The 19,782-nt window shown below is 48.0% G+C and overlaps 1 protein-coding gene across 1 annotated transcript in view; it reads left to right on the forward strand.

Moving 5' to 3' along the window:
* Window positions 1-4,219: 4,219 nt before the first annotated feature.
* The window catches only part of ATP9A (ATPase phospholipid transporting 9A (putative)), a 141,198-nt gene continuing 125,635 nt past the window's right edge, over window positions 4,220-19,782 (forward strand). The window contains exon 1 of the mRNA XM_068565282.1: window positions 4,220-4,355. Coding sequence (XP_068421383.1) covers window positions 4,288-4,355 — 68 coding nt within the window. The 5' untranslated portion in view covers window positions 4,220-4,287. The remainder of the gene's footprint in view (window positions 4,356-19,782) is intronic.

Raw genomic sequence — 19,782 nt, forward strand, 5'->3', positions numbered from 1 at the left:
AGGAGAATTGAAAGAACTCCCCAATTTCAGGCAATCAGGAAAGTTCAAGTGAATTTACATAAAGATGCAAAAAATGGTCAGTATCCACAGGGCTAGAATCAACTGCATTCCATTGGACAAAATTCATTTGCATTTCTATGGAGAAGAATCATTTGTGTTACTATCGGGTTTCTGCAAGTTAGAGAGTTGTAAAAGAGCTCAAAGACAAGGAAAGACACAGGTAACCCGGAAGAGTGTGCTAGACAGGTCATCTGGTCATCTTGCTGAAGATGACCAGTCTTTTCTTACCTCTAGCAGAGCCCCCAGCCCTAGGCAGCAGGGATTGTGTGTCTCGTTAACTGTATCCCCAAGGCCTGGAATATTGTAGGTCCTTGGTGAAGATGACTTGAATGAATTGTTCAGTGGTGTTTTCCCTAAACTTCCTGTGTCTTTTTGGAGGTAAAAACAGTACCATACAAACAAAGTAATGTTATTAAATCCTAGCTAGATATAGGTGCTTGTGGAAAGTGCTTACAAAGTTCTGTCCCCAAAAAGGGGAGTGAAGAAGATATACTTCTTCTTGATGATGAGATTAGATGAGATTAGTGTTAGAGACACAGCTTTACTAGAAATTATCAATGATTTAACATCACATTCTAGCCCAGTGGGTCTCAACTAGGGACAGTTTTGCCCTCCAGGGACATTTTGCAGTGTCTGAAGACATCAGTGGAGGTCACAACCAGGGAGAAGGGGGTGCCAAGGCTGAGAAACTGTTTTAGGGACTACCTAAACTGTTTTAGGGACTACCTAATGAATGCATTCATTCAGAGAGAATTCATTCAGAGAGAAGATTCTAGGCACCAAAAGAACTTCTTCTCTCCCCAGCCTGAGTTTACCCAAAACATTTTTATTAAGTCATTGTTCCTGTTTTCCCTGCCTCCGTTTCACCCATTAGTGCCCTTGACTTCTTGGCCTCTTACCACCAACACTCTGTAAACAGCTGCAGCCAGCTTGGTGATCTATGAAAATGAGGGTTCAGCGTGGGCTGGACTGAGTCTCAAGATAGATTATGGTCTGGACCCAACATCTGTTGGTGAGGTTGGGTGACCTCTGTGGGCCTCAGTCTCTCTGATTTCTGGAAAGAAGAGGCTAGACTAGGTTGGTTTATCTGTCAAAGATCTTTCTGCTCCAGCTTTCTAGGGGTCAGTGGCTTCTTGTACCCGGGGCCTCTTGGATGGAGACAGCCACAAAAGGGGCTGCTCCTCAGAAAGCAGGACCCTGAGGTGACCATTCCTAGGACCACGGGGAGAAGGCAGGGCTGGGCCCGGAAGAGGGATGCTGTGCCCCTCCTCCCGTCCTCATCCCATCACTGCCCCAGCTCTGCTGCTCTCCCCACAGGCTCTCTGCTATCTCACGCAAGCATCTGGATCTCTCTCAAGAAGAGATAAAAGCCTTTAAGTGCCTCCTTTCCTGAGGGATTGCCTTGCTGGAAGGGAGTCTTTTATTAAAGTGTCTTCTGTATTGATTATAAAAGTGCACTGTAAGAAATTTGGGAAATGCAAAGGCAATAAAAATCGCCTCTCTTTTCATATGAAAATGTTATTACCTTTGGAGATGGAGGGGGCTCTTTGGTCTTTTAAAAATGTATTTACTTAAAGAAAGACATTGTAAAAGTGGTACCTGTTCACTAGAGAAAAAGCAGAAAGTATAGACAAAACATAAAGAAGGAAAATGTTAAGATCCACTTGGATGTACCACAGTAATGCAAGATGTTAATAAGGGAGACTGCTGGGTTTGGGGTGGGGGTGGATATGAGGTGAGGTGGGTATGGGATGGGATAATGGAGCTCTCTGTACTGACTACTACAAAAAATAATCTAGTGACTGAATTATATTTCAAAAATCTACCTAGAATCTTTTTGTCCAGAGACCACCATTTGATAACACTGTGGTGTTCTTTAATTAGGAAAAAAATAATATTCATTGTAGGAGGAGGACGAGAAATTGTAATAGCTAACCTTGATGAGAATTGACCTTGTGGCATGGGCTGCACTAAGTGCTTTACATGTTCCTATTACTGCCCTGAATTCTTCCAACAATCCTGAACTGCCCACATTCTCCCTCTGTGTATGCACTCTTTGAATTGCTTTATGTACATGATTGGCTCATTTAACCCTTCCAACAATCCTCTGAGGCTGGTACTATCCCCATTTTACAGATGAGGAAACTGAGCCTCAGCAGTTTGTAAGTTGCCTCTGGTTCTACAGTTGGGAGGTGGTGGAAGTGATACAGGATCTCAGATGAGGGAGCCACTATTATTACTGCATATTCTAGACAGTGAGGGCACAGCCTGACAAGGGTGGCCACAGGTGGGCTCTACAAGGATCACGGGGAGCTGGAAGATATTTGGAATCAGGATTAATAGGTGCCTGGAAATGTCATGATAACTGAATCCATTGGTCACTGGAGGGCATTTTTCCTGCCTTCTGGATCACAAAAGACCAGGCCTGGGAGCCCAGCTGAGTTCCTTCCTAATCACGTCGCTTTGTGCAGGCCACTCTGAGTTTCTGTTTCCTCGCCTGTGAAATGGGTGTGACCATTTAGACTCAGCTGGCAGGGCTGGGAGGATTAAATGTGGGGCTCCACGTGTGTTTTAGGTGCTCGATTAAAACAAGAGCCCACGTTTACTGAACACCAGCTGTGCGGGGGACCTTGGATTAAAGGGCCACAATCTCTTCGGTCTTGTCTGTTCCCTTGTGTGGTAGTGGAGTGGGGAAGAGGGTCTGAGGTGGGTGGGGTTTGAGAGGGGACCTTAGGGGAGCAGGTGGGAGGGGGTGGGGCCTCCTCTGATGCCATAACTGGCGGGTCAGGATGTTTACATTTCCTCCACTCAATGAGCCCTTTACTGAGAGTTGACTGTGTGTGTATCATGCTGTGGGCCTAGCACTGTCCTAGGTACAGGACGCAAAGCAGACCAGGTCTGTTATCCAAAGAATGCTGTTTTCCCTTCAAAGGTGCCATGCAGCAACGTCTAATGACATGCCTTTCTTGAGGAACTTCATCGGAACATGAGATGAGTCACACTTCTTGGTTTGGGATCCACTTCACCCAAGGCCCCAGACACAGACAGTTGGTGGCTTTGCCCTTGTTCATCGCAAACAAATTAAAAGGCACCCGCATCCTGCATGAAATGTACTAGATGTAGCTACTTCAAAATTTCCTTTAGTTGCAGTAGGTTAGTTTATACGGTGTTACATTTTGAGGCTCTTTCATTACATATGGATTTTTAACTTCCCTCCCTCCTTCCTTCACCACTATTCATCTTCTTTCTGTTCTTAAAATTTTATGGAGTCCTTGGAAAGTTAGTGGATCCCGGACACTGTGTGGGAGAGGATGGAGGTGCAGGTGTTGGTCTGGGTGACTGAGAAGGGTACGTGCCTCAGCCCCAGAGGTAGGTGAAGGAGTGTGTGTGAGAACGAGGGTGTGCAGGTGTGTACGTGCATGTTGTGATTGTGAATCTGAGGGGTCCAGGTGGGAGAGTGAGGGTAGGTGATGGTGAAGGATGGTGGGTGAGGGAGTCTGGAAAGGGGAGTGAGGTAGAGTGTGGGTGCCGGTGTGACTGTGATTCCTGGGGGCACACGTGTGTGAGGCCTGAGATCCAGGGCGGACGGAGGTGACTCATGGGGGTGAGTGTAGCAGGGTGTGTGCGTGCAGGTGTACGTGTGTGATTGTGAAGGTCGGATGCTGGTGCGGAGTAAGCAGGTGAGAATGAGTGTGTGTGTGTGTGTGTGTGTGCGCGCGGGTCGCGTGTGAACGTGCAAGAGTGAGCACGTGAGAGGATGGAGGCCGAGGGAGCGTGGCAGTGTGTGCGCGTGAAAGTGGTGTCGGCTGGGGGCGGGGACCGGGCGCGCGCGCGCACGGCGGGGCGTGGGCGGGGGGCGCGTGGCCGGGTGGGCGCGCGTGGGGGGCGCGCGGCGCGGGCCGGGGGCGGGGACACTGCGGCGGCGGCGGCGGCGGCGCGGACACAGCCGGCCGCCCCCCGTGGCAGGCGCGGTGCTGGGCGAGCGGGCGCGGCGCGTAGCTCGGGCCCATGGTGCGCCCGTGTCCGTCGGTCGGGCCGCGCGGGCGGCTCCGCGCGTGGCCCGGCGCTCGCGAGCTCGCCCCCTCGCTGCGGGCCCGGCCCGCCCGCTGCCGCCGCCTCCTCCCCCGGGGCGGCGCGGCGCCGGCGGGCGGTGGCGCGGAGGCCGGACGGGGCGGCGGCCCAGGCGGGGCGGGGGGCACGGCGGCCAAGGCGGGCGGCGCGGGCGACATGACGGACAACATCCCGCTGCAGCCGGTGCGCCAGAAGAAGCGGATGGACAGCAGGCCCCGCGGCGGGTGAGCGGGACCCGGGGCTGGCAGCCCTCCTTTGTCCGCGCGCGGCCGGAGCCTGGCGCTCGGGCGGGGCGGGCCGGGCCTGACAGGTTGGCCGGCGCCATGAGCCGGTGGCCGGGCCTGGGAGGCCGGCGGGCGGGGAGAGAATTCGGCTCAGCTCCAGCCCCCGCCCGGGCCCCCGGCATGATCGCGTCCCTTTCGGGCCCAAGCGCCCGGCTGCCTCGCACCGATGCCCCCCTTCCTTTCGAAACACCGAGAAGCCGGGCCTGCCCAGCGCTGTTTACACGCGCGTGGAATTGGGATCAGCCTTGCCTCTTAACCATTTTGTTTCCTGATTACTCCTTGTCGTTGTAATTCCGATTTGGTTAGTTTCAAACCTTGCTCTGCGCGTGGAGTCCTCGGAAGCCCGGGTATGCTCAGTTTGTTTGTCGGGGGAGGCATGGCTTCCTCCGCAGACCCGCCGGGGGGGTCCCCATCAGTGCCTCCGGGTCCCAGCCCCCAGATGGCCGCCTTTCCCTCCCGGCCCCGGCTGGACCCGAACTAGTAGCCGCAGGAGGGCGAGAAGGGCTCCTACTGGTCGACAGGAGACCCCCCCCTCTCCACGGTTCCCCACAGTTTGAGGGAAGGAGCCCCCTGGCAGGCGTAGGGGTTGCCACCTGCTGTGCCTTCCCGCATTGGCAGGCCCCTGGACAGCCTGGTGAGGGTTTCCCTTCCTTGGAGAGAGAGGACGGGCGGATGTTTTGCGCCCTGCCGTCTTCCTATTCGGAGGATGGCAATGACCTGTTGAGGTTTTAAGGGTCTGTGGCATCGCCTGCGACAGAGTTAGCTGGGGGAAAGGTTGAGGGGAGCTGGTTAAAATGCAGATTCCCCGGCCCCGCCCAGACCCGCCGATCAGTTCTTGGGGGGTGGGACCTGGAAATGTGCATTTTCCGAGGCTGCCCAGGTGAGGCTGTTGTCGGGTGAAGGCTGAGAACCGCAGCTGGGCGGGGCCGGGCCTCTCGGACCCGCCCTTCCCTTTGGCGTCCTGTTCTCTCTGGGTCTTTCCCTGTGGCGGCCGCTCTTTGCGGCGTCGGTTACTTGATGGAGGGGGTGAGGAGGGTGAACAAGTAGGCTGGCTTCACCAGGTGTCCGTCGAATTAAGAAAAAAGAGGAATGATGCCAGCTGCCATTTTGTGAGGTCTTTGTCCCTGTCTTCTTAAAGTCTTCCTTGAATCTCCCGGTGAGGAGGCCCCATTGATAGAATACAGAGGAGGAAGCGAGCCCAGCGAGGTCGAGGGCTGCTGGGAAGATGCTGCAAAATGCAGATTGCGCTCAGGCTCTCTGACCCCAGAGACCGACAGCCCTCCACCGCTTCCTTCACTGTTCGCGCGCGTTTTAATCCTGACCACTCAAGGCTGAAGAACGATGACGATTAACTTGAGCCCTATGCCTGGCATAGTGCCTGATGGAATATACACCCTCAGTAAATTTTTTTTTTCTCAGTAAGTGTTTTAATGAATTAATATGATCAGTGGACTCGAAGATCCTCTAGTTATTAGTTTGTGCCAAAAACAATTATAAAATGCCTACTGTGTGTGTGGGGGGGGCTGTGTCAGGTGACTGGGGTGCATATGCGAATTAAACAAGCCCTGACCACAGGTGCGGGCCTCCTGACCCTGCATTGGAATCACCTGGGCAGCTTAAACAATTACCATCCCTGCCCCATTTTAGGCCTTTGAAATAAGAGTCTGGGGTGAGCGGGCGGGCGGGGAGGGAATTTGGCTCAGCTCCAGCCCCCGCCCGGGCCCCGGCATGATCGCGTCCCAAGCTCCCCTGATGATTTTAATGCGCTGGCATAGTTGAGAACCTCTGATTCAGTGCATGAGAGAAAAATGCAAATAATTATTTAAAAGTGATGATTACCATGATAGAAATATGCACCGTTGATACAGGGGCCCAGAGGGAGTGGTGCTGGCAGTTGGGGAAAAAAAAAAAAGATTTCTGTTTGTTATTGGCATGGAAGATCACTCCTTTAGAATTTGTCACTTTGGAACTAATTGATTTCCTAAACAATGACATTGATTCAAATTCAAATCATGTATCTGGAATTCCAGGTATTTGCGTATATGTTCTAGTATTTAATCTGCATTTTTAGGAGTAACCTTGTCAAGTTGGGGGTCTTGGTGTTGGGAGACACTTTTGGAAGCACAGAGAGATGGAAAGGCTTCCTGTAGTTTAAGGCGGGGGGCCGGGGCGGGGGGAGGTAAAGGAATAAGAAATATATTTGTGATGGGTCAGACTCTTTGCTGGGCACTTGAGATAAATGGCTGTGTTTAAATCCTCATAACAACTGTGTGGCTTTTTGGAGTTAGTTTCTTCATTTTATAGACAGGGAAACTAAGATTCAGTGATGCTAAATAATTTGTTGGAGGTCATAGGGATACTCAGTGTGAGGAGGTGGATCAACTCTTTTTACCTAATGGCTCAAAGCTGTAGGATGGTTGGGGGATTTTGTGGTTAAAAAACCAAAAACATAGGTGCCACAGGTCCCAGGAGACAGAGTATAGTTAATGCTGGGGTCACTCAGCATATGTTGCTAAGACATGCAATTTATTTGCTGGAGGAATCCCGTAGACCCAGAGCTCTTTTCTCTCTTGAGAAAGTTACCACATCCTGATGTTGAGAAAACTATTACAGTGGTTTTGTTAGGACACAAGGCATTTGCCTCACATTGCTGGAAACCATTTTTCTGACATCATGTGCTTTCCTTCTGGCTAAATGAAGTTCTCCTCTTGGTGAAACACAAGAGATTGGTTTGGAGCGTGGGCGTAGGATTGGAGAGCTGGGTGCAAGCCTGGGTTTTGCCACTCACTAGCTGTGTGACTTGGGGAAATTACTTTACCTTTCTGGGTCTCATTTTTTCATCTGTAAAGTGGGAGTAACAGTAATTATGTATACCTCCTAGGATTGCTTTGAGACTTAATCCATGTTAAGTTTGGAACACTAAGTGCTTAGTACATCCTGGGTCTTTACTAGGACAGATAGTGATAATTAGGTCTTTGTGTAAGGTTTGCTTTGGGGGAATCTCCGGAATGCTCCTTTGAGAGGAAGGACCTTTGATGGTAGCAAGTAAAGAAATATTATTGACTTCATTGCTCCTTCCTGATCAAATCCAGGAAATGATTAACTACATAAACTATTCCATCCAGGTATGTAGACGCCCTGGTGTGATAGATATTGTCGAAAGCAGCTCTGGCAGAACTGAGACTTTGCCTTCTCTTAGTCATAATTTGGGGTTTTGTGGCCAAATTGGACAAGGATGCTTTGATTTTTGATGTATTTGGACTTGGGGCATTAGGAGGTTTTGGCTATGAACTGGGTTAAGAAAGAGCTGACTATTTAGATACAGAGTCTATTTCAGCTTTTTTTATAAGTAACTTTATTGAAGTATAATTTACATCACATAAAATACAGCCACTGTTACTATACAACTCACTGATTTTTCTAAAGTAGATTTATGGAGTTTGTGCAGCCGTCCCCACAATCCAGTTTTTGAACATTTCCATCAGTCCCAAAAGTTCCCTCGTGCCTGTTTGCAGTTCATGCCAGGCTGTCACTGATCTGCTTTCTGTTTTAATAGGTTTGCCCTTTCTGGAAATTTCATATAAATGGAATCATAAAATATGTTGTCTTTGTATCTGCCTTTTTTCACTTAGCGTATTTTTTTTTAATTTTAATTTTTCATTTTTTAATACAATTTTTAAAGGTTACTTTCCATTTACAGTTATTACAAAATATTGGTTATATTCCCTGTGTTGGACAGTACATCCCTGAGCTCATCTCACACCCGATAGTCTGTACCTTTTGCTCCCCAGCCCCTACTTAGCACCCCCCGCCCCCCACTGGTAACAACTAGTCTTGTTCTCCATGTCTGTGAGTCTGCTTCTTTTTTGTTAGCACAATGGCTTTAAAGTTCCTTTTTATTGCTTAATAGAATTCCATTGTGTAGATACACCATATTTTGTTTATCTGTTCACCAAGATGGACATTTGGATTATTTCCAGTATTTGGCTATTGTAAATAACACTGCTAAGAACATTCAAGTCTTTGTGTAGACATATGCTTTTATTTCTCTTGTCTACTGTGAGTTGTTTTTTTGTTTTTTTTTTTTTTGCTGGGTTGGGTCTTTGTTGCTGCGCGCGGGCTTTCTCTAGTTGCAGGGAGCAGGGGCTACTCTTCGTTGTGGTGCGTGGGCTTCTCATTGCCGTGGCTTCTCTTGTCGCGGAGCACAGGCTCTAGGTGTGCAGGCTTCAGTAGTTGTGGCTCGCGGGCTCTAGAGCTCAGGCTCAGTAGTTGTGGCGCACGGGCTTAGTTGCTCCACGGCATGTGGGATCTTCCCGGACCAGGGCTTGAACCCGTGTCCCCTGCATTGGCAGGCGGATTCTTAACCACTGTGCCACCAGGGAAGTCCGGCAGGTGGATTCTTAACTATTGTGCCACCAGGGAAGTCCCAGACCACTGTCTTTTCCCTCCTGTGCCTCAGTTTCCTCTTCCGTAAAGTGGCGACATAGTAAGAGCCCATGTGGTCGGGCATAATATATGCAGAGTGGATGTGAGCCCTCAGAGAACGTCAGAAATTGTTCTTTGCACAGCCTGGAAGGGGGACGAAGCCTCATGCGGACTCTTGCCCTGGGTAACACGATCTCCTCTTCTTTCTAGAACTTTGTAGAGAGTCTGGTTGAGTAAGAACTCTGGCCGGAAAATGGCCACAGAGGACTTGACTCTGCCAGAAGCTCTCTCAGACCTCAAATGACTAAATCTGTAGTGGCAAGGCTGCTGCAGGCCACGTGCTCCTTTGCAGAGGTGCTCACGCCATGCCAGGACGAGGGTGCATCAGTGATGTGAATTCACTGTTGATGTGGGCTAAGAACAGTGCCGCGTAGGGAGTTCTTTATACAGATGTGTTTATTTAGTGGGAAGTTCTGAACTTTTTATTGAAGCTGTCACTTCTGATTTGTGATGGTAAAATGCCTGTCTCTGTTGACATCATGGAGGGTAGTATTAGGTATACAGTACGGTTGATTCTCATTACTTGCAGTAGTTCTGTTCTGTGAAGTCCCTGCCAGTCCTGAATTAGCGAACAGTGAACCACAGCTCCTAGGGGGAAATACAGGGTTAGGTTCCTGTGAGCCTCTTGTTACAACATTTCAGTCAGCTGATCAGTAGAGAACCTTGTGTTAGGTGTATTTCTGTTGAAAGACATGGTGTTTAAATACATTGTTGATTCATTAACATGGAGCTCATGACCCACAGCATTGCAACTCATGCCTTGAAGGAAGCTTATATGTAACACATGTGTTTTTCTCCGTGAGGCACATCACAGGCTTCTTGCTCTTAGGCACTCTGACAGTGCTGGGACCATTTTAAACAGTGAAATAGACAACAAAAAGCACAGAAATGCAGGACACATGGCACTAAACAGGCCATGAAGAGGGCACTTGTGTACAGTATGAGAGCGGAGACGAGAAGGCAGATCCTCGCCCCGTTCAGCCTCAGCTGGGAATGTGTGTGGGTGACTCGGATTGTTTTTTCCACGCTGAGCGTGTCTGTGAATGACCACGAGAGTGCTGTGAGCATTGATTTTTGAGGTTACGAATTTTAGGCAGTAGGTGAATTGGCAAAAACAAATATCACAGATCAGAAGGATGGGCTGTATGTAGGGGTGCGTGTGTTTTCAGCGTCTTTCTGTTGACACAGTGGACGTGGTATTACGTATGCCGTCCTAATACCTAATATTAGGTATTAATATTGGGGGGTGGGGTGTGTTTGGGGGAGCCTATGGGAGATTGTGCTGGTGAATGAAATCCACAGACCCCAGCCCTTCCCCTCTCTGTGATGGAGTGGGGAGTTGCATTAACAGCTCTCTGCTCCCTTGGATGAGAACAGTCAGAGCAAACGTTGGTAGCGGCCCATCAGGAAGTGCTCTGTGCGTCCTCTGCCAGCCCAGCTGCACTTGTGCCATCCACTTCCTGTTACAGAATCCCTGCCGTGGGCCCTCCCCTGTGCTGACCAAACCCGGACCAGGTGCTCCCTGCCCATGCCAGCCACGGGCAGTGACGCCGGATATGAAATTACAAACCCAGGTGGAGATGCTGAAGGGTAGAGCATGGATACAGGCGCCACGCTTGCCGGGGCTTCCCTCAGGAAGGCCATTGAGCCACCTGGGTGCCAGTCCCTAAGGAAGCAGGGTGGCCATTTGACCTTGACCTCGGCCACCCATGCAACAAGTAGAAAGGAGGAGGCGGGGTGTCGAATGATCCGTCTTTGGACTTTGGGCTGTTACTTCTCAGAACAGAAGTTTCTTTTATTATCTCTACCCAGATGCACGTGATGAAAGTCATTAACTAGGGCTGGCCAGACTTGATGGCCACCTTTGGGAATGGACATGAAGTGCCTCCAGCTTCCCTCCTAAAAGCGAGTGGACTTTGGTTTGATTTAGAAAGAAAAAGACTCATTGTAACATTTTTCGATGACTTTCACCTAAAGAGATAGAGTGGTGCTGATTGTTTTTAAAGCTAGAGTCTTTTATTTATGTGACTTTGAAAGATTGATTTAGGTATTCAGAGCTTGGCCTGTGGGAAGCGTCACCAGAGATCAATTTACGTGGCTCGTGGCCAAACATTGAAAGGTTAGCAAATATGTTTATAGTTCCTTCTGTTTGTGCCAAGTGATACTTGTTTTCTCTTTGTAGTAGTGACAGGAAGTTTTCTTTTAGAATACATTTCAGTAAAAAACACAGAGTTGATTTAAAAGTATGAAGTCAGTGATAGTTCGGTAGGTTTGTAGACGTGCCCACGTCATGCCTGACATTTAGGAAGTGGTGGCCTGTGCTAATAACATGGTGCTGTTGGTCTAAAAAATATAATGTTATTGTTACAAAGGGGAAAGAAAAGGGATAAGCTGGTTGTGCTGATAGATAAAATAATTTTTTTAAAAAAAGAATTTTTAATTGAAGTATAGTTGATTTGCAATGTTGTGTTAGTTTCTGCTGTATAGCAAAGTGAGTCAGTTATGCATATATATATTCTCTTCCATTATGATTTATTACAGATTATCGAATATGGTTCCCTGTGCTATATAGTAGGACCTTGTTGTTTATCCATTCTATATATAATAGTTTGCATCTGCTAACCCCAAACTCCTACTCCATCCCTTGCCCACCCCACCTACCCCTGAGCAACCACAAGTCTGTTCTCTATGTCTGTGAGTCTGTTTCTGTTTCATGGATAAGTTCATGTAGGTCATGTTTTAGATTCCACATATAAGCAATGTCATATGATATTTGTCTTTCTCTGTCTAACTTATTCACTTAGTATGATCATCTCTAGGTCCATTCATGTTGCTGTAAATGGCATTATTTCATTCTTTTTTATGGCTGAATAATATCATCGTGTACATGTACCACATCTTCTTTATCCACTCATCTGTTGATGGGCATTTAGATTGCTTCCGTGTCTTGGCTATTGTAAATAGTGCTGCTGTGAACGTTGGGGTGCATGTATCTTTTCGAATTTATGGTTTTGTCCGGATATATGGCCCGGGAGTGGGATTGCTGGATCACATGGTAGTTCTATTTTTAGTGTTTTGAGGAACCTCCATACTGTTCTCCATAGTGGCTGCACCAACTTACATTCCCACCAACAGTGTAGGAGGGTTCCTTTTTCTCCACACCTTCTCGGCATTTGTTATTTGTAGACTTAAAAATTCTTTTTATTTTGCCAAGTCGTCCATGAAAAACACGATTTTTAAACGATGGTTAGTTTACCTAATTCTTCTGGGACCTTAACGTTGCTTTAATCATTGTCTAAAGTTTGAGAGGTTTGTGGGAGAGGACAGTTGGAAGGGGCCCCGTGGAAAGAAAGGCTTTTTGTGTGAATTGGAAAGCTGGGTGGGCTGGAGACTATTGCCTTCTTCCAGTTAGATCTCTGTGGCATTTGCCCAGTGCCAGGGAAGAGCCTGCTGGCTGCCCTCCCTGAGGAAGAAGAGGCCTATGGAGGGAACGGGGCCCGGTAGGCTCTCCCTCTCTTCGCTGGGCCATCTGCTGTGACACAAGATGAGGTAGGGATTGGCCAGTTTAGACCTCAGGGGTCCTCAGCCTCAGCACTATTGATGTTTTCGCTTTGACAGTTCTCTGCCTTGGGAGCCTGTCCTGGGCACTGTAGGACGTTGGGCAGCACCCCTGGCCTCTACCCTCTAGATGCCAGTGGCACCCTCCCCCCAACTGTGACAACCAAAACTGTCTCCAGACATTGCCGTGTCCCCCGGGGGGTGGGAGGAGGAGGAGTGGGCAGAATCGCAGCTGTTAGGAACCCCTGGATGAGTGGAGTGCGTACACTCTGTGAAAAGCAATACCCATTAACTATCCTTAAGGTGACTCATCCTGCCTTTAAAAAAAAAAAAAAAAAGAAAGAATGAAAAAAGAAAAAACCTGTTGGGCAAGAAATTCATCTTTGGATTATGTTCTTAACTCTGAGTTCAGCTTCTCATTTAGCAACTAAGGAAGTCTTGAGCTGTTGGAAGAAAGCATTTGGGAAGTGTCATGGGCTGACGTGTGTCCCTCTCCAAATTTACATGTTGAGGTCCTAACCCAGCACCTTAGAAAGTGACTGTATTTGGAGACGGGGCCTTTAAAGAGATGATTAAATTAAAACGAGGTCATTACGGTGAGCCCTTAACTAATCTGAGTGGTGTTCTAAGGAGAGATTAGGACACGAAGAGAGATACCAGGGGTGAGAGGAAAGCCCATGAGGACACAGGGAGAAGGTGGCCGTCTGCAAGAGGGGCCTCAGAAGGTAACAAATCTGCTGACACCTTGATCTTGGAGTTTCCAGACTCCAGAGCTATAAGAAAATAAATTTCCATTGTTTAAGCCCCCCGACCTGTGATATTTTCTTATGGCAGCCTGAGCAGGCTAATATAGGAAGCATCGTGTGGTTATTTTGGTAGGTGAGGACTCTCTCGGTGTTTTTGGTAAACCTTTATTTTAAACTGATGATGAGTTCTTTAGTGCTTTTCTTTAGACAGTCCGGTCTCAAGAGTTCTCCATAAGCAAAGAGTTCTCCATGTTGCCAAGTCACGTCCACTAGAGCTGAATGCCACCCCCCAGCCCCCTGCAACCTAAAACACATGCCACATGCTCCATAAGGGGGAGGTGCTGTCCCCAGATGTTTCCTTTTGCTTAAAGAGTTTACAGTGGTCACATTTCCAGGTTGTGCTTTGGATGGTTGGCTTGTTAGTTCTTGTCACTGGGATTGTGCTAGATTAATTTGATGGGAGTTCTAATAGTCACTCCCCCCTATCGTGTGCTGAATAGGTGCCCAGTGCTCTTCTAAGAGTTCTACGTGGCTCATCCCATTTCATCCTCCTGACAGCCCTACTTTACAGGTGACAAACTGAAGAACGGTTTTGGTTTAGAAAACTGAAAAGCTCATTTGAGTTTTTTTAAAAGGCTCATTTTAATTTGAATTTATGCAGCAAATTGTATTTTGCAACCTGTCTCTATGCCCTTTCCTATTTGAGTTTTTTTGTAATGGCCATTTGGAGGAGGTGATTTTTGTTGAGGGAAGAGGAATTGGGGGTTTGTGAGCCTTCAGTGATTTGGCAGTAAATATGTGTGTACTCCATTGTTCCTGGTAGAAGCAGAGAGCAGAAATGATGTGACGAGGAAAATTCTGGAAACTTCAAATTATCCCAATCACTGTAAATCCATCAGAAGCATAGTACCTGTTTTCAGAGTTAGTTTCCATATTGATCCTTATTTTTTTAAATTCACTCTCTCTGTAGGAGAGACATTCATGCTAATGGTGGGGGGGCAGTGCAGAACATCAATTTCTAAAATGTGTGTACTCACCCTGTAAAAGGAAGTGATTTGAATCTGAATACTCGTTAGCTTTTATACAGTCAGTCCCCATGAAAGTGCAAAGAAAATTTAAAACTGAAGAACCTCCCCCGCCCGCATCCTCTCCCCCTCTTTTTTCTGTTCTCCAGATTAAAGGCAATTAGAGGCTCTCATACAAGGAATGACGCAATTGTGTCCGGATAAATCAAAGGACTAGGTAGTAAACAGATAAGACCACTTGTCCCACCTCACAGGGTTTTTTTCCCTAAATAAGCTGCTTAAAAAACCATGCATAGGGCTTCCCTGGTGGCGCAGTGGTTGAGAGTCTGCCTGCCAATGCAGGGGACACGGGTTCGAGCCCTGGTCTGGGAGGATCCCACATGCCGCGGAGCAACTAGGCCCGTGAGCCACAATTACTGAGCCTGCGCGTCTGGAGCCTGTGCTCCGCAACAAGAGAGGCCGTAATAGTGAGAGGCCCGCGCATCGCGATGAAGAGTGGCCCCCACTTGCCGCAACTGGAGAAAGCCCTCGCACAGAAACGAAGACCCAACACAGCCATAAATAAATAAATAATTAATTAATTTTAAAAACAAAAACAAAAAAACTATGCATATATACACATCCATACATATATATACACACACAGGAAAGTGCACACATCATAAACAGCCTGATGAATTTTCATGAAGTGAACACACTCCTGTAACTGGCAGCAGATAAACAGGCTATGACCTCAGAAGCCTCCTCTTGCCTCCTTCCTCCCCTGCCTCGATCTATATCCTGACTTCTAACAGATTGGCTGGGCCTGTTTTTGACCTTTAAGTAAATGCAATCACGTAGCAGGTACTCACTCATGCCTGTTAATTCTTGCTCCATGTTTTGTTCATAAGGGTTGACCGTGTTGCATGTTTATTGTAGTTTGTTCACTTCTGTCGGCCATACGAGGTCAGTGTATGAATAAGTCATTGATCCTTAAACAATGAGGGAGGGGGTTAGGGGTGTCGACCCCCAACCAGTCAAAAATCCAAGTACTGGTAACTGCTACGTTTGCCTCAAAAACAAAGGAATTGATAAATGACTCACCCAAAAGCAGAAGCTCAAACAGGTTGAATAGAATCAGGACTGAAACCCTAGTTCTTTTCATTTTACATATTGTGATCTCCAATCAAACACAAACTTTTCCCCAAACTTAGTTAACTTAAAGATCTGTAAAATGAAAGTACAGGTACTTTATTTATTGAGAAAAATCCACATATAAGTAAGTGGACTGGTGCAGTTCAGACCCCTGTTGTTCCAGGGGCAGCTGTATATCGTGACCCCTCTATCGCATCTCTTCCCGATGGACAAGTGGGATGTTTCCAGCTTGAGGTCTCATGAATGGTGCTGCTGTGGACCTCCTTGAGCTTATCTTGAGGACACGTATTATGTGGCTTTGTTGGGCCCTTGGGGATATTTGTGTTTAGCTTTAGTAGAAATTGATAGTTTTCCAAATTGTATGAATTTGTGCTTCTCCACCCGGGAAAGTGCCAGATGCTCCACATCCTCGTCCACACTTGGCATTTGTCATTTTTCATTTTAGCCATCCTCATGGGAGCATAGTAGTATCACAAGAAATGCATTTTGAAAAAATATTTATTTGAGAGAGGCTTCGTTTTCTTGCTCTGAAGTCAAGTTTTAGACGTATAGGATAGCCACATCATGGTAACCCTGAACCTAAACGTGGCAAAATGGTCGCATCACAGCGGCCTTGCCTTTCGGACCGAGTACTCTCTTTTTATTTTTACTTTGATTTTATTTTGCCTCATGATAACTTTGCACCATAGCTCACACTAGCTCAAAGATTGCAGTCTCTGTCCTAACACAAATCCTTGTTTCTACCTTGATTCCTCCCAGTATATTGTGCAGCTTGATCTTTCTTTCCTTTTCTTTTTTTTCTTTTTTACATTTCTTATTTTTGATATTTTTTAATTGAGGTAACATTGGGTTGTAGCATTATGTAAGTTTCATGTGACCCACATTATATTTCTGTTTCTGCATACATTACAACCAAACACCCTCTTCTTGAGTAGTTTTCATCATAAGGGAAACAGTAAAAAAGTATAAAATTTACTTTCTTTTAATTGTAAAATGAGTGCATGTGTATTAAAAATTGGAGAACAGAGAAAACTGATGAATGAGTTACTGGTGTAACTTTCCCTTCAAAGGCAACCACAGTTAACACAAACCTTTTAGCATATGCTCTTTTCTTCCTGTCTTGTTTCCGTGTGTACATTGTTTGATGAATTGTAACCATGTAGCACATGTGTTTTTATTTCCTACTTTTTTTTTTCATTCAGCATTTTAATGTAAGGCTTTTTTTTGTATCATGATGTGCTTTGTAAATGACACTTTAAGTGGCAACATATTATTTCTTTGAGGAGACACCTTTAATTTACATAACCAGGGCCCTGTATTTTTACAAGTTGATTCTTATTGTCACTTTATAAATAATGTATTCATTCTGAACGCTGGCCCTGCAAAGCAGAGGCACGCCAAAGACACACAAAGGGAGAGTTGAGGGAGGCCCAGGCCTGGGTTATGGTGATCTCATATTTGCTACTTGGCTGGAGATGCTCTCGTTTCAGTCCTCACTGCCTCCCAGCTGCTTCCTGCTGCATCACTGAGATTTCTTGTGTTTCCAGGCTGTTGCCTTAACTGGGGCTGAGCCTTTGTCAGTCACTAATATCCCCTGAGCAGCACTGGGCTGTTTTGTGCCCAGTGATGGAACTAGGGGCCTGGGGGACCAGGGCTTGTACAGTCAAGCCGGAGACAGCTGCTGTGGCCCTGGAGGTACCTGACCCACTCAGAGCCCTCCCCAGCTCTGGGGCCCACATGGGACTTTTTTTTTTTTTTTGGCCACATTGGGTCTTCATTGCTGCACGGGGGCTTTTCTCTAGTTGCAGCGCTTCATTGTGGTGCACGGGCTTCTCATTGTGGTGCACGGGCTTCTCATTGCGGAGCACAGGCTCTAGGCGCGCGGGCTTCAGTAGTTGTGGCGCACGGGCTTAGTTGCACTGTGGCATGCAGGATCTTCCCGGACCAGGGATCGAACCCGTGTCCCCTGCATCGGCAAGTGGATTCTTAACCACTGCGCCACCAGGGAAGCCCCCCACATGGGACTTTTAAACACTAGCATTTTATTTTTGCTAGTATAAAAGTAGTAATTTCTGTTAAAGAAAACTAGTGATTTCTCTTAGAGAAAGGTTAAAGATGCAGTAGCCAGAATTTAAAGCCCGACTTCCTATTAGCACTTAGGTTTGTTTCCTTCTGATCTATAATTTTATCAGATGGCTATTAGGTGACATTATTTTCGTTGGTTTTTGCTGTTAGAAATTAGAACTTAGTCTATAGAGGCTATCTTTCTTCTTTTTTGTTTTTTAAAGCCATGCCACGCGGCATGTGGGATCTTAGCTCCCTGACCAGGATGGAACCCGCACCCCCTGCAGTGGAAGTGCGAAGTCTTAACCACTGGACCACCAGGGAAGTCCCTAGAGGCTATCTTGATGCATGAATTTTTGCTACATCTTGGACAATTAATTTCTGGAAGGGCTCTGCCATTTTACACCCCATGAAAGCCAGAATGGCCCTTGTTCCAGGGTCAGGATAATTTTGCCTTTTGCCTAGCGCATACCCCCGAGATTGGGAAAGTTTTAAAAAAAAAGAGAGAGAAAGAAGCAAAAACACATGCTTTCCTTTCTCTGTCGACCACAAATCAGGCTTCCTGATTATTAATGTGTGAGCCAGGTGGAGCTGGAGGGCAGAAGGGGCCTGTGGTTGATTGAGGACAGGCTTGCTCCGTGGCAACGCTCTGTGGATGGACTGGGGGAACCGAACACCTCGCGGTGGTGTGTGTTTGGTGGTCGTGAGAGATAACGGAGTCCGCAAGCATACAGTAAATGTTTGTTGAACGAATAAAAGGCTTTCTAGATCCAGTTTCTCGTGACAAAGCTGTGTGTAGACAACAGGGCCAAGGGCATGTCTGCTTCCTTGCAGAGGAGAGTGAGGGTTGTAGTGGGGTCGTTGGAGCCCAGGGTCGCGTTCCCCTGCAGCAGCGTCGTTAGGAGAGGTGTGAAGTGCTCCCTGTGAGGTCCCTGCCACGCCTGAGCCGCCCTGGGACCAGCCCCTCAGCCCCTCTACCACCTGTTTCCAGAGGTAAACTCCTCCCAAGCGACAGGTGTTGTAACTTCTGGCGTCTTACAGGCGTCCTTGGAAACATCCCCCATGGCCTTCCCGGGGCTGTCTCAGTGCCAAAGCCACGCCCGGTGCGGCAGCTCCTCGGCTGGGCTGCAGCCCAGGTCTCCAGGGGAGCTCGGATGGAGCCGAGTCCGGGAAGGAGGGTTCCTGGTGGAGGGGCTGGCTCCCCGCGGCCTGGCTTGGCTGCTGAGGACCTTGAGGGGCTGAGAGCCTGGATTCAAGCACGGCTGCCTCTGTCCACATTGGGCGCCTCCTGTCACTGGCTGTATGACCTTGGGCGAGTGAGTCCAGCTCTCTGAACATGGGTGTGATGACAGTGCTCGGGGGGGTGTGAGGACTGAATGAGCTGACGTGTGTCAGGTGCTTAGATCCCAAGCGTGTGGCCCTTGGGAAGTACAGTAGCAGTGATAGCCGTCGTCAGGGATGGCAGTGGGGTGGAGGGAGGAGCCATGCGGGCCTGGGCGGTGGCACTGGGGACCCTCCGTGTGTCCTGCTGTGTCTGTCATTGGGTTCCTCCCTAGGTGGTTGTCTGAACAATTCAGAGGTGGCTCTTGGAGTCTGCTGTACTGTGAGGTCTTCAGGCGCCGGTTAAGAGCGATGGCTCTCGGGTCCACCTGCTGGACCCACAGCTGACTCTGCCCCCCACCAGCTGCAGGACTCTCAGTGCGGGAGGGGGAGGATGAGAGCGCCCACGGAGTGGGGCTGAGGATCCAGGGAGGTAATGCACATTGACAGCCGGCACACACTGAGCGCTTTATAGATGTTCTTGCTTATTGTTCTGGTATCTGGGGCATTGCCTTCCATGTCATCATTTAGTTCTGTTCAGTTCTCTGGCGTTTTGTGGGCTGCTGCTGGGTGCTGCCACACCAGACCTCTTCTAGAACCTGTGAGCAGATGGCTTAGCGGAAGCGTCCACGTGTGAGTAGGGTCCCTGCATGCTGGGTGCGTGGGGCACGTGAAGGGATCCACGCAGAGCGACTGAGCACCTGCTGTATACCAGGCCTGGGGTGGGAGGCGAGCAGCATCTGGTCTCTGACCCACAGGCTTGTGGCTGAGATTTAAGGCTGCAGACTGAGAGCTGTGTGCTGTTTTGGCAGCAGTGTGGGGTTTTTTTTTTTTGGTTTTGGTTTTAAATTTAAAAAGTTTAATCACAGGGTCACATAGTTCAGTGTTGGTTTTTTAAAAATATATTTATTTATTTGTTTTTGGCTGCATCGGGTCTTCATTGCTGCACGCAGGCTTTCTCTAGTTGCGGTGAGTGGGGGCTACTCTTCGTTGCGGTGTGTGGGCTTCTCATTGTGGTGGCTTCTCTTGTTGCGG

This window comes from Eschrichtius robustus, chromosome 16 (genome assembly GCF_028021215.1).
Source record: "Eschrichtius robustus isolate mEscRob2 chromosome 16, mEscRob2.pri, whole genome shotgun sequence".
NCBI classification, from domain to species: domain Eukaryota; kingdom Metazoa; phylum Chordata; class Mammalia; order Artiodactyla; family Eschrichtiidae; genus Eschrichtius; species Eschrichtius robustus.